This window comes from Mauremys reevesii, linkage group 4 (genome assembly GCF_016161935.1).
Source record: "Mauremys reevesii isolate NIE-2019 linkage group 4, ASM1616193v1, whole genome shotgun sequence".
Lineage (NCBI taxonomy): Eukaryota > Metazoa > Chordata > Testudines > Geoemydidae > Mauremys > Mauremys reevesii.
In genome coordinates this window covers 113,736,862-113,749,640 of record NC_052626.1, presented here as the reverse complement: position 1 = coordinate 113,749,640, position 12,779 = coordinate 113,736,862, and the positions used below count along the sequence as shown (strand labels likewise).

At 40.5% G+C, this 12,779-nt stretch overlaps 1 protein-coding gene across 15 annotated transcripts in view; it reads right to left on the bottom strand.

Moving 5' to 3' along the window:
* The window catches only part of PPP6R3 (protein phosphatase 6 regulatory subunit 3), a 129,943-nt gene that overhangs the window by 12,389 nt on the left and 104,775 nt on the right, over positions 1-12,779 (bottom strand). For all 15 annotated transcript variants that reach the window (XM_039534899.1, XM_039534888.1, XM_039534889.1 and 12 more), the window contains 6 exons: positions 12,350-12,404; positions 10,605-10,735; positions 9,230-9,348; positions 7,332-7,485; positions 4,359-4,465; positions 3,408-3,558 (listed from right to left, as the gene is read on the bottom strand). In XM_039534899.1, the coding sequence (XP_039390833.1) occupies positions 3,408-3,558; positions 4,359-4,465; positions 7,332-7,485; positions 9,230-9,348; positions 10,605-10,735; positions 12,350-12,404 (717 nt within the window). The remainder of the gene's footprint in view (positions 1-3,407; positions 3,559-4,358; positions 4,466-7,331; positions 7,486-9,229; positions 9,349-10,604; positions 10,736-12,349; positions 12,405-12,779) is intronic.

Here is a 12,779-nt window from a genome sequence, read left to right as displayed (position 1 = left end):
TTCAAAATTCCTAAAGAAGCCATCTTTTCATTTGGAGGCTAAAGTACAACTGGCATATGTTGCATATCACTAAAACAGACAATGAACAGCACACATTTGAGAAAAAATGTGTCATTTATGTAGTTGGTTAGTGTTTTTATTCAGCTAGAACTACACATGAAACATGTGTGAATTCCCTTACAGTTGTGAAGCCTACGGGGGGAAGAGGGTGGAGAGGAAACACGTATCTGTATTTATTAAAACAAGTTTTCACCCTTCCCATTTGCACTCCAATGCTACATGTTCTTTTTTTCTAGCTACTCTGTTATGGGTATGTTCATACCCAGAGGATGTCAGCCAACCACCTTTCATTGATTTCAAGTGCAAACCTTACACCACACCTCTCAAACTGTAAACCTGCCACCATATGACGTTAAGTCACCTGACAAAGTCCTTTTTCTCCCTTAAGATTTGAGAGACTCTCCTCTCAGTTGTCCTACTACTTTGGTTGTTCTTTCAGTGGCTCCTCCTGCTTTCATATCTCATTTTACCCAGGTATCCCATCCCACAAGGCTCTGTCCTTGGCCCACTTTTCTTCCTGAAGATCCCATCTACAGATGGCCTCACTGACAGCTACCACCTCTGTGCCAATCATACTGACATCTCTCTACCACTGACCCATCTCCCTCCATTATTTGTTTGCATTACAGCAGCACCTAAGAGGTCATCCATCCAAACTGACATCTCCTTTTAGATGTTTCGCCATTAACTTAAATGTAATAACCAAAACTTAACTCAGTCTGTCTCCTCCAAAGCCTTCCCCACTCCACCCATTCTCCATCACACCTGACACCTGCTATCTTTCCTGTCACTCTGGTCCGTAATATGGCTGTCAGCTTTGACTCCACCTTTGTTCAAGACCTGCACAACATCCAGGCCATGTCCAAATCTTCCTAATATTGACTCCCTAACATAGCTAACCCCTTTTCTCTTCATACCACTAAAATTCTGGTCTGGATCTTGTCCTCTCAGATAGGTTGTGACATGGCCAGAATTTTCTCCCACTTCTGGGTCTCTCCACTTGCTCTCCTTTCTTCACTGCTTGAAATTCAAACTTCTGGTCTTTACAGACCGTCACAACTTAAGTATCTCTACTCTGTCAGCTTTCATTACCCATTAATCAGTTTCTTCCATAAGCACTGCCATAAAGAGCAACACTAAAGAGTGCATGAAACACCCTTCCTAACTAGTCCATAAATCTATTTCTCTGGTCTCCTTTAAATCCTTCCTCAAGAGCAACTTTTCTCAAGATCCTACCAAAAAACAAAAAAGAAAACCAAAAAACAAAAAAAACAACCCCAACTGATGACAGATGCCCAGAGGGACTTCTGGTATTTGTTTTGTCTTTGCAAATAAACATGCCTGTAACTATTTTCCCCCATCTTCTCCCGCAAATGTTTTTGATACCTCCTTTAAAATTAAAATTCTTTGAGGCAGGAACTATGTGTACCTCCAAGTTTGTAATTTAGCACAAAGGGGGCGCAATTTTGATTACAGCCTCCAAGTGCTACCTCAATTCAAACAACAGTTGGTAATAATAAATTAGCTGACCTAAAGTAAGCCCTAAATACATTTACTGAAAACCCCTTGTGCAATCTCAAGTTTCACTCCCATGGTTCAGGGAAAAAGAGGGAGACTGATCTGAACACCCAAGTGTCTCTGGGACCCTGTCAGTTTCATTATACCAATTTTCTATCAGCAGCAGCCTAAATAAATTCAAATGAGAGAATATAGTAAGAATTTGTATACAGTGCCTAACTCAAGGAGGAACAAGCCAGAAGGACTGATGCAAATTTCTATATCCTCACTACTTCTGGACATCCTCACATCCCAAAGCTTTCCAAAGCAGCAAATGGGGTTTTAGCCACACAAATATTGACTCTAATGGGAGTTCTACTGCTCCCACAAAATTCTGTGCACTGCTTTGAAACATTTACAGATTAGGATTACAAGGAATGAAAAGACGCATGATTACAATGCTCAGAGAGCTGATTTGATCAAAGCTTACCATACTGCATTCTGGAACATTCCCCCAGTATGTGGGATTGCAAGTTACATGTTTTCCTATTCCAAGCTACTCCCCCATCTTTCACATTGACCTGATCTCTGTCTTACTAGGCATGCTATTAGTCTAGGGGACTTTCCTTTCAAATTAAAGGTATTTTGGGACTTTCATCTGAAGCTCAGGTCTAACTATATAGTCTCCTTCAGAGGGTTAGAAGTCAAAATATCTTTCTACAATTATTTTTTCACTCTTCTATGGCTCTTACAATGCCAATTCTATAGCAAAGTACTTGTGAATGGAAGCAGCTTAGGCAGGAGGTAAAAGAACCATAATAGTAGTAATTGACTTCACACTGCATGGATCAAAAAAATAAGGACCAGTCAAACTAAAAATGGACTATAAAATTCAAAGAGACAGGGATAGACTAGGAGAATAGTTAGATGTGTGATTTACTCAAACACTGGCCAAAAAGAGTCATTGCAATTTTTTTTATATATACAGAAGCATCACCATCATGTAGCAGTAAGGGGATATACGCTCTAAACAGTTCTGCTGCTATTGCACAAGTAATTTTGGATTCAGTTTTAGACACCTCATGACCAGAAATTCTTTTAATTTGATAATGTAACTCAGAAGAGCAGCAACAATTATAGTGCTGGAAGGGATTGGGGGAAATCTCCTGAGGTAGGAAATCTAACTAGAAAACTCTGCTAAAAAGCTATAAAACTCTTACAAAAACTAACTATAAAGGCAGTGGCAAGGCCAAAAGAGAGCACTTGATTGAGCTCCAAACACTGGACATTCTGATCCAGGCCATATGGCAGTAAGAAGGAACTGGAGCAGCAGTCCAGTCCTCTCTGCTCCACCCTTTAATTCCTTTGGTTGAAAGCAGACAGATGGCATGGGTGCATATATGGACCAAAGGGCACTGTTGAAAGAATTCGCCTACACTGGAAGACACGTAGGGACCAATACTCGAAGTAGCAGCTCACTCACCCAAAAGCCCTGGTCACACAAAACCTTCCCTAATTGAAAAAAACAAGTCTCAATCCAAAAACTGACATCTCAACACAATTTGGTTAACAGTTCAAAAGGTTTTGTTTTTGTTCCAATGCAGAACAAAACCTAGCTCCATAACCTCTATTGAAATGTACATATGAATGAAAGCTCAGATAATGGAAAACTGGAGTCAGATTGTACAGATGTCTAATTAGTGTCTTGGAAATCATTAGTTCTATGAAATACTCCCAAAAGGACTGAATAAAATGCTCAGTCAACATATTTAAAACATTTTTAAAGGAGGAACAAAAAAAAAAATGTGTACACCCCGAGTGAATAAGAGAAATGAACTAGGTTTCCTCACCTTTTGAAGACAGCTGTTTCAGTTTTAGCATCTACAGTAAGGCTCAGTGTTTCCTTCATGCTGCCATTCATTACTGTCTCAGTTACCTTGTCTGCATTTTCCACATCATCTTCTCCATCTGAGCTGGCCTCCATAGCAACACTTCCTTGGGCTGACACAGAGAAACAAATTAGGATATTGCTAATGATTTTTATAGTTAATGAGCAAATACAAATCAGTGAGGATGTGTAGGAGGTTAACGTCTACTATAATCATATATAATCTTCCTGCAGTTTTGTTTACTTTGCAAATCCCACACAGCAGGTAAAAATTAGGGCTTGTCCACACAGGGAAATTTACTGATATAACTCATTTTAACACTTATTCTGGAACAAGAGTATTCACACAGGGAGTTATACTGGTATTATCATACTGGTACAGGTCTCCTGGTAAGTTACCTACGTAGACAAGCCCATAGTTAGGTCTGAAGATCCTGGAATTCTAGCACTTATGTTCATTAACAATGCAATTGGGAAGTGGGATAACATGGGTTTGAGCTGGTAATTTTTAATCCACTTTGAGCATATGTTGGAAAAGCTAGATGACAGGAAGGGCACACAGACTGTTCACTGCTGCATCCAAAGACTCAAGAGGCTAAAGGCCATCTTAACTAACTAAAAGCTCTGCCCAAGTCTCACTGACTAATAAAAAGTAAAGTTACTATTAACACTAATAGCTTGCTTTTATACAGTGCTTTTCTTCCGTGGATCTCAAAACTCATTTCAGAAGAGGTCAGTATCCTTACCCTCCATTTACCAATGGGGAAACAGAGGTGCTAAGAGGAGAAATGACTTGCCCAAGATCTCCCTGGAAGCCCATGGTAGAACCGGGAAGTCCAATGCTCTACTCATTTAAGCCACTCTGCTTCGGTTATTCATTTGCACATAATTTGAATAATTTCAGTGCACTTACCCTCTGGCTGTGTTGCAAGTGGAGATACATTTGCACTCAGGGGATCCATTGGTTCTGTGTTTGTTTCCATTTCCACAGGAGAATTACTTCTTAAAGACTCTTTAGAACTTAAATACAAATGAAAGTGAATTACATTTTGGAAAAATATTTCTAAACATTAAAATGCAATTTGCTCACATGCAACCAGAACCTTTAAAAATAATGTTTCTATCAACTCCAGAATCCTACTGAAATCATCTATACTAAAACTCATCCAAGAATATGAAAAGAATTTTAAGGATGCAAAGTCAAACACTAAAAAGTTAGGAAACGCCAGAATTAAGATTTCCTGGTTTACTATCATGAAGCGCATGCATGTGTGTGAGAGAGGGGGGCATTGGATAAAAAGGACATGGGTAATTTTTTTTGCCCCTTGCAATTTCCATTTCAATATATTTTCAGCTATATATTGTCCCTTTCAAGGAAATGGTATCTGGGCAAGAGGGTTGCTCAATCTCTATATCCAAATCAAATCAATGCCATCTCTGCCAATGAGGTTGATCAACCACCACCAACCAGAAAGGTGGTCTTTATAACATGGATGCTTGTCCACTGGTATCTGGATTAAGATCTCAAAATTTATACATCCCACAGAACCCCAGACAGCACATTTCTGCCACTTCCAATCTGAAATAATTGTAAATGATTTCTTGCCCTGATTCAGCAAAAATATCCCTATTCATGAAAGCATGCGTTTAAGTCCCATAAATGCTCCGTACAGGATAGCAGTCCACCCACATGCTATCAACTGCAGAATTAGGGTCTCATTTTGAAGTGAATTTGAAACAGTGGGTTTGTTCCTTTACTATTCCAAGGGCACAAGATGCAATTTACACAGTAGGGACTGGGACCCCAAAACTGCAGCAGAAACCTTGAAATTATGCAGCTCTGTTCACCTTTACTTCCAAGCAGTCCAGCCCAATCAATATCCCTTGTGTTATTTAAATTTGATATTAAATTCAATTTATTGTACAATGCCCCCAAATTTTCAATTTTGAAATGTGCTGTAGATTTTGGTACTGTCAATGTTTAATTGCATTGCAGAAGCTACAGGAAAAAAATACAGATATTGGCAGGTAGATAGGTAACAAACCCCAAACTGTTCCTTATTAAATAGTTGGATGCTTGTTACAGAGAGGGAATACATCACTTTCCCATCATCTATGAGCAGAGGTCATTTTAAGCTTGGGAGGGCAGTTTGAATTACTTGGTCCTCACACTAGTAATTCTTGACAAGCTAGCTGCCAATTGCACCCTGCCCCCATTTTGGGCATTGAATTGAAGAGCTGTAATGGTGACATTTGAAATGATATGAGACTTCATTATAACAACCCAGCAGAGATGAATGGTGCAGTTCACATCTCTTGGACCAGCTGCTTCAGGGCAGCTGCAGACTCAGGCAGACATCACTGCATCTGTTTAACTGATTTATATTCTGAATATTATCTTCACCAACCATGCAGGCAAGAGACTAAGGCAAAGTTAGGTCAACCCAGCTAACCCTGAGCAACGCAGTTAAGCTGACCTAACCCCCAGTGTAGCTAACAATCTGTCAATGGAAAAATTCTTCAGTCGACCTAGCTGCCGCCTCTCAGGGATTACCTATGCAGACAGGAGAACCCCTCCAATTGCTGTTGCTGTAGGCAGTGTCTACGCTGAAGTGCTACAGCGGGGCAGCTGTTGCGCTGCAGCTGTGCTGCTGTAGTGTTTCAAGTGTAGACCAGCCCTAAATGAAAAAGTACATTCCGGAGCACAATAATTTGGCAATTTTTTGAAGATTCACATTTATGGGGATATTTACATGGCTACAATCTCATTATACCTAGGTCTCTGACTATTTCTGATGTAAATCAATACACAGCAAAAAAGTGCCAAGCACTTCAAAGTACTACGGGACTGTCTAAGCAAGTCACTCTGGGCTTCATGGAGTGGATGAATTTTCAGTCATATACAAAACTATTTTCTTTACATCACAAAACAGAGCCATCATAGACTCTTTCAATTTATTCCACATTAAACAGCTGCATGTGTCACTTAGGCCCAATCTACAGCCATAGTCCATTTATATCTAAAAAAAAGAAAAAAAAAAGTGTGGCTAGGACCCAAACATCCTAGCAATCAACCAAATTAATTAGCAAGATATGATTAGATACCATCTACACCAGAAATGGACTGTATCTGGGTCTCCTGAGTAGATTATAGTTAGAATAATAGAATATCAGGGTTGGAAGGGACCTCAGGAGGTCATCTAGTCCAACCCCCTGCTCAAAAGCAGGACCAATTCCCAACTAAATCATCCCAGTCAGGGCTTTGTCAAGCCTGACCTTAAAAACCTCTAAGGCAGGAGATGTCCGCCACCTCCCTAGGTAACCCATTCCAGTGCTTCACCACTCTCTGAATGAAAAAGTTTTTCCTAATATCCAACCTAAACCTCTCCCACTGCAACTTGAGACCATTACTCCTTGTTCTGTCATCAGGTACCACTGAGAACAGTCTAGATCCATCCTCTTTGGAACCCCCATTCAGGCAGTTGAAAGCAGCTATCAAATCCCCCCTCATTCTTCTCTTCTGCAGACTAAACAATCCCAATTCCCTCAGCCTCTCCTCATAAGTCATGCGTTCCAGCCACCTAATCATTTTTGTTGCCCTCCACTGGACTCTCTCCAGTTTTTCCACATCCTTCTTGTAGTGTGGGGCAGTTGTAGAGTAGATGACATCCTTACGCACAATATCCCTCTTAACTCCACAAAAAATCCTCAACATGGTACAGCAAACTACAAGTAACACTAATTATGTTTAAAGCAGAACTCCATAATGTATTATGCAAACACTTCTGCAAAAGACATGCATATGCCCACTGAAAGGGACTAGTGCCAGCTTCCATTATCATTGGCAGCTGGTAGCCTGGGCTCAAGAATAATAAAATTCTCTTACCTTAGAGAAGATGTAAACTCTGAAAAAGAAGCCCAGCCAGTTTCTTTTCCTGGCATAGGTTCTTCTGTGCTCCATACATCAGACCCAACAGAATCCAAATTGGCACCATGTGCAGTTTCCATGGGTACGTCAAAGTTAGCCGACCAATTTGGTGCTAGAAACAGTGACAATTTCAATGGTAAGGTATTTAGAAATTGATATAATTCACTTTTCTTAATATGTTATGAGTCTATACATGCACATATAGCTAACCTGAAACACTGCAAAGTCCCTAATTATAATAGAAGCTTACATAATGTACATATAGAAGAGCATACACTATGCAAACCGAATGCAATTCACAAATACAAAATTAATTTGGTCTCTGAAGCTAGAGCAAAATACCACTATAACTCATGGCATTCTGCAATCAAGACAAACTACCAAATGATACTTAAAATTAAAAATAATTTAACGGAGTTATACCAGGGATGAATATAGTCCAACATTTTACAGAAAAATATGTATTTGTTACTGTCAATACCTGTTTCTAAAATTGGAAAGTTTTTTAAAACTAAGTGTTCTTCTCACTGTTTAGCTTCTGTTTACTATGTATGTTTTTCTTAGCTTCAACAAAGAAAATAAATTAATCAGTTCACTAGCACAGTGCTGCAAAGTTTGTTGCAAAAAACAAATGAGGACTTAACATTTTAAAATTTTTCCCATTAGGATTTTAAATTTTGGAGGAAGTTTATTTTGAAAATAGGTCTCTAACTTAGAGTATTCATTCAAAATACTTTATCTTCCCATAAGCAAATATTTGTTTTCATTATCATTTACATTCATAAAACAGTCTGAAAAGGAAGGTCTGTGACTAACTAAAATGTTAATAGGAAATCCCAATCTAGACAGATATGGGAGAATATCCACAATGATCAAAACTTGTTGGACACAGAAGCCAGGGACACCAATCTGACAAAAGGGGAAAAAAAGAAAAAACCTCATTTTGTTTTGTTTTTATAATTCCTTATAATCAATATGAAAAATCCTAAGCATTTTTTTTTTTACACACAGAAGTTGCACTGGTTTAATTTAAATCAGTTATTAAATAAGTGCAACTTGTATGTGTGGACTCAATTTAAAAGAGGTTATATCAGTTTAGCTTGCACCTGTGAATTTACTGATGCGACCCAAACTGACCTAATCCAAGTTTAAATTGATAAGAATTATCTACAAACAAAACTGCACCACTTTTACTAAATCAGTAAAAAATAAAGTCGTGCCTTTAGTAAAACAGGTACAACTGTGTGTTCAAACCAGGCTTAAGAGCCCCTAGAAGTCTAATGACTTAAAACATGAGCTGTAGATCCAGACATTTAAAGTCACTTGTTGGCACCTGTGTAAAACTACTAAAAAAGAACCAGCATGGAGTAAAAGTCTGTCTGAAACGGGTACATATTTTCTGCTCACAGCCAAATTTTTACTTTCACTAGTTTCAGTAAAGATATCAAATGGTTTAGACTGATGGTCTCCAAAGCTTTTATCAGTTTTAAACAAATTCAAACTTGTTTAAACTACACATCCCTTTTGGTAAAAACACTTTCTTTTAAAAAAACCCAAACCCATTTTATAAATAGAATACTACACTACCACATGTCTGACTCAGCCAGGCACCTGAGGTGCTCATACTTGACAACACTCACATCCTGCTACTAGGACTTTGCTCAGAAAACCTCATGTTGCAAAGGTGAGATATTAAACTGCAGGGACCTCAATAAAGTGGCAAGGAAGACAAAATTGAACTATGTGCTACCACTTAAATGAATGACCATTACATTTTCCCACACTGATAACTTGCAATCTAATTCCTCCATCAGATAATCTATGCAGATGGAGGCGGTAAGATAAAAACCACCTACGTTCATTTAAGTCCACTTCCATTTTGTCTTCTGTATTGGTATTTGATTCAAACAAGTCTTGTTTTGTTCCATCCTCTTCTTCAGAGTCTGTACTTTCTTCACTGTCCGTACTGCCCGAGCTTCACAAAATAAAGGGATTGTTTACATTCATTACTGAGAAGGAATTCCCTGGGGTGCATTAGGCTAGTGGAGTTTTCCCAAGATTAAAACAGAACTGCAAATCAAGTTAGCATGTAGGAATGAGGCAAGTCTGACCATAAACACTGAGGGATCAACTGGAACTACACTGCAGCATTAGCTATTAAACTTATTCTTCAGCACTGCCAGAAAGAATGAAGATTTTAGGGTGTTTTTTGACTTGACAAAGTTAACTGACCCATCTCCTCTCCCACAGCAACAAGGGAAAGGAAAGATGGTTGCCACTGCCCTCATGCAAGGGCAAATAGGAAAGTGGAGGGAGTATAGCTATAGGCCAGGCCAAACAACAGGCAAAAAAGCAGAGATGGATTTCTTAATTTGTTCCACATGGGGCGCTGCAAATGCCAGAGGAAGCCCAGAAATAGTCCTAAGGAGAGCAGGGCAACAGCTTCCCCACACCTCTTCCCTTCCAGACTGACATCCAGGTTGTTCCTTCACTTCTGCATGGACATCAGAGCACTGGTAACCTGGCCCTATACACATTCCTAAATATAGCAGCAACATAATGGCCTGGCACAAATTCCTGGTCACAGGTATTTGCAAGTGGAGGGAGAACAGACAATAGGGCATATGGTGCTACTGTGCAAAGGTCAGAGGAGACATTCCAAAGAGACCCCTGAACGGAAACACTGGATGACTGAGTAGAAAGCTGAAGGGGCAGTGGAAGCACTGGGGAAAACAGATTCCCCATAATCTGCTCTTTGAAAAAAAATCTCCATTACTGCAGCACAAGGAGGTGGTCCTTGGCACTACAGAGCCTGAGTACACTGGCCTCCTGCTGGTGTAGCATGCTGAAGGGAAGGCAGGCTCCTTGGGCTGGACAGCTCAGTGCCTCTGAAAATCATAACCAGGAGGATGACTGCAGAGGTTTGGACCAAGTGGCAGTGGAGGAAAGGAGCAAGGATGGAAGAAAAAAGGAAAGCTGAAGAAGTGCTGAGTAGCAAAGAGGATTTATGCCTAAACCTCTTACAGAGGCAAAAGATGGAAGGGACAGGTGCGCTGGGCCCATCCTCTAATAAGTTATTTAAGAACAGCAGCAACTACTCAATTTGTGTCTGAATTTTCTTTGTTAGGCAGGCCTTGCAAGCGGTCAAGAATCTGTACCAACAGATGTACTCAGTGAGAACAGTGAGGTTCTTCTGTACTACAAATTGGATGGAAAACAAACACTATTCACCTGGATCGTCTCTGGGATTCTGGTGTAAACGCAATGTGTTTTTCTTCCCATATATCTTCTTCATCAGAACCACCATCATCAAACTGCTGTATTCTCTCCTTACAGCATGCCTCAAACAATGCAATATTCCCCTACAGCAGAACACAACGCAAAAATATGAACAGTAGTAAAGACCATTCACAAACTGTACATTACTCCATCTTATTTCTATGGTTAAACAATTTTAATATAGTCTCAGAAAAGGATAAAGGTGCATATAAAGAGCCGACACTATATCCCATGAATAAGATATGCACTCAGATTTGGATTAAGCAGCTTTGACTAAGTTTTCTATGAGGGCAGTTCAGGAAACTATGCCCTACAAGGGTGCCTGTTTTACCATTTCCTGCTCACTCCCCTGGACATAGCTAAAGAACATGAAGTTTTGGTGACATTTTTCCCATTGTGGATTCTCTCTCAGCTCACTGCACCAAAGAATGCTCCATATTTTTGGAGGGAGTGGGGGGAGGTTGAAGGGAGAGGCACACACAGTCAAGGAGGGAGAGGTTAGCACACCAGAGAAACATTTTCTGGGGAAAGATCTTTACACTTCTGTCCCCTTATTCCTTTTACCTTGCTGGCTAAGACCATACTTTGCATTTTGGTGGAAGATTGAGCAGCTACTACCCACACACTATAAACTGAATAAGCAAACAGCACAGACCCAGAGTCTATTCCTGAATCTGAGGGCTTGTCTACCCAGTGCAGCAATATGCACTAAAGCAGTGTAATTTCTAAAATACACCAACATGTTGTGCAATAACTGTCTCACACAGATGCTGCTGGCATGTTCCCTAGGGTGTACTAACTTAGTACTGTCAACAAATACAACAGTACCGTGAGCTAGAGAACTCCTAAAGCAGTGGTTCTCAAAGTGTGGGGCACGTCTCCTTAGAGGGGCACAGAAAGGATGACAGGACCATCCCCCATAGGGGATGGGAAGGGAATGCCATGCCATGCTTCCAGCCCTGCTACACCCCCAGATCAGCTCAGTCTCCAACCCCATTCAGACCACAGTCCAGCTCCACCTCCAGGCCCAGCTCTGCTCTCACCCACAGCTCCACTTCACACTCCATCCTCAGCCCAGATCTGCCCTCATTCCTTCTCCGTCCCCAGACCAGCTCGCCTCTAGCCCCAGCTCCTCCCCCAGCTCTGCCTTCAGTCCAAGGTCTGCTCCTGAGGAAGCCTTGACTGGGCAGTAATGGTTGGGGGCGGGAACGGCAGCAGCAGACAGGGCAGCACATCTGGAAAAGTTTGAGCAGCACTGTCCTAGAGCATGCCAGCATGGGTCTACAAGGGCCAGTTAGCACATAACACATTGACACACATCCCTCTAGTATGCTATGCTGCACTGTGCAGACAAGCTCTGAGGCACCTCTACCACAGCAAACAAGCAGCTTTTTACTGCCTTTCCTTTTAGAGCCGGCTAACAGAAGCACTTGTATCTGGTCATACCTTAAAGTGAAAATGGCTCTGCTCAGACGCTGATATAGAAAGCAGTGATCAAGTTTCCCAATGACACAGAGGCTTTACATCATTACAAGAAAGTGGGTGGATGAGCTACTCGTCAAAGATAATAGTGAAAAGAATCATTTGACCCACCACCATCCTACATGCTGAAGACAAGTTTTAAAGTTTTATTATTTGTTTAGCAGTCCACTCTCAAGCACAAAAAAGTCATGATAGCAGCAGGAACGTATACTCACACTTTCATTTGTATTGAGGGTAAAGTTGATATCTGACACTCGATCAAAAGAGACACTGCAAAAAAAAGTACAGATTTATGTACTAAAAGCAAAAAAGACGCTGAAATGTACACAACATATACAGAGACATTTTCATACTCAACTCTTTACTGCGCAAGAATATTAAGAGGACTTAAAACTATAAAACTTAAAAGCGGCAAAGAGTTCTGTGGCACCTTATAGACTAACAAACGTATTGGAGCATGAGCTTTCGTGGGTGAATACCCACTTCATCGGATGCATGTAGTGGAAATTTCCAGAGGCAGGTATAAAAATGCAAGCAAGAATCAGGCTAGAGATAATGAGGTTAGTTCAATCAGGGAGGGTGAGGCCCTCTTCTAGCAGTTGAGGTGTGAACACCAAAGGAGGAGAAACTGCTTTTGTAGTTGGC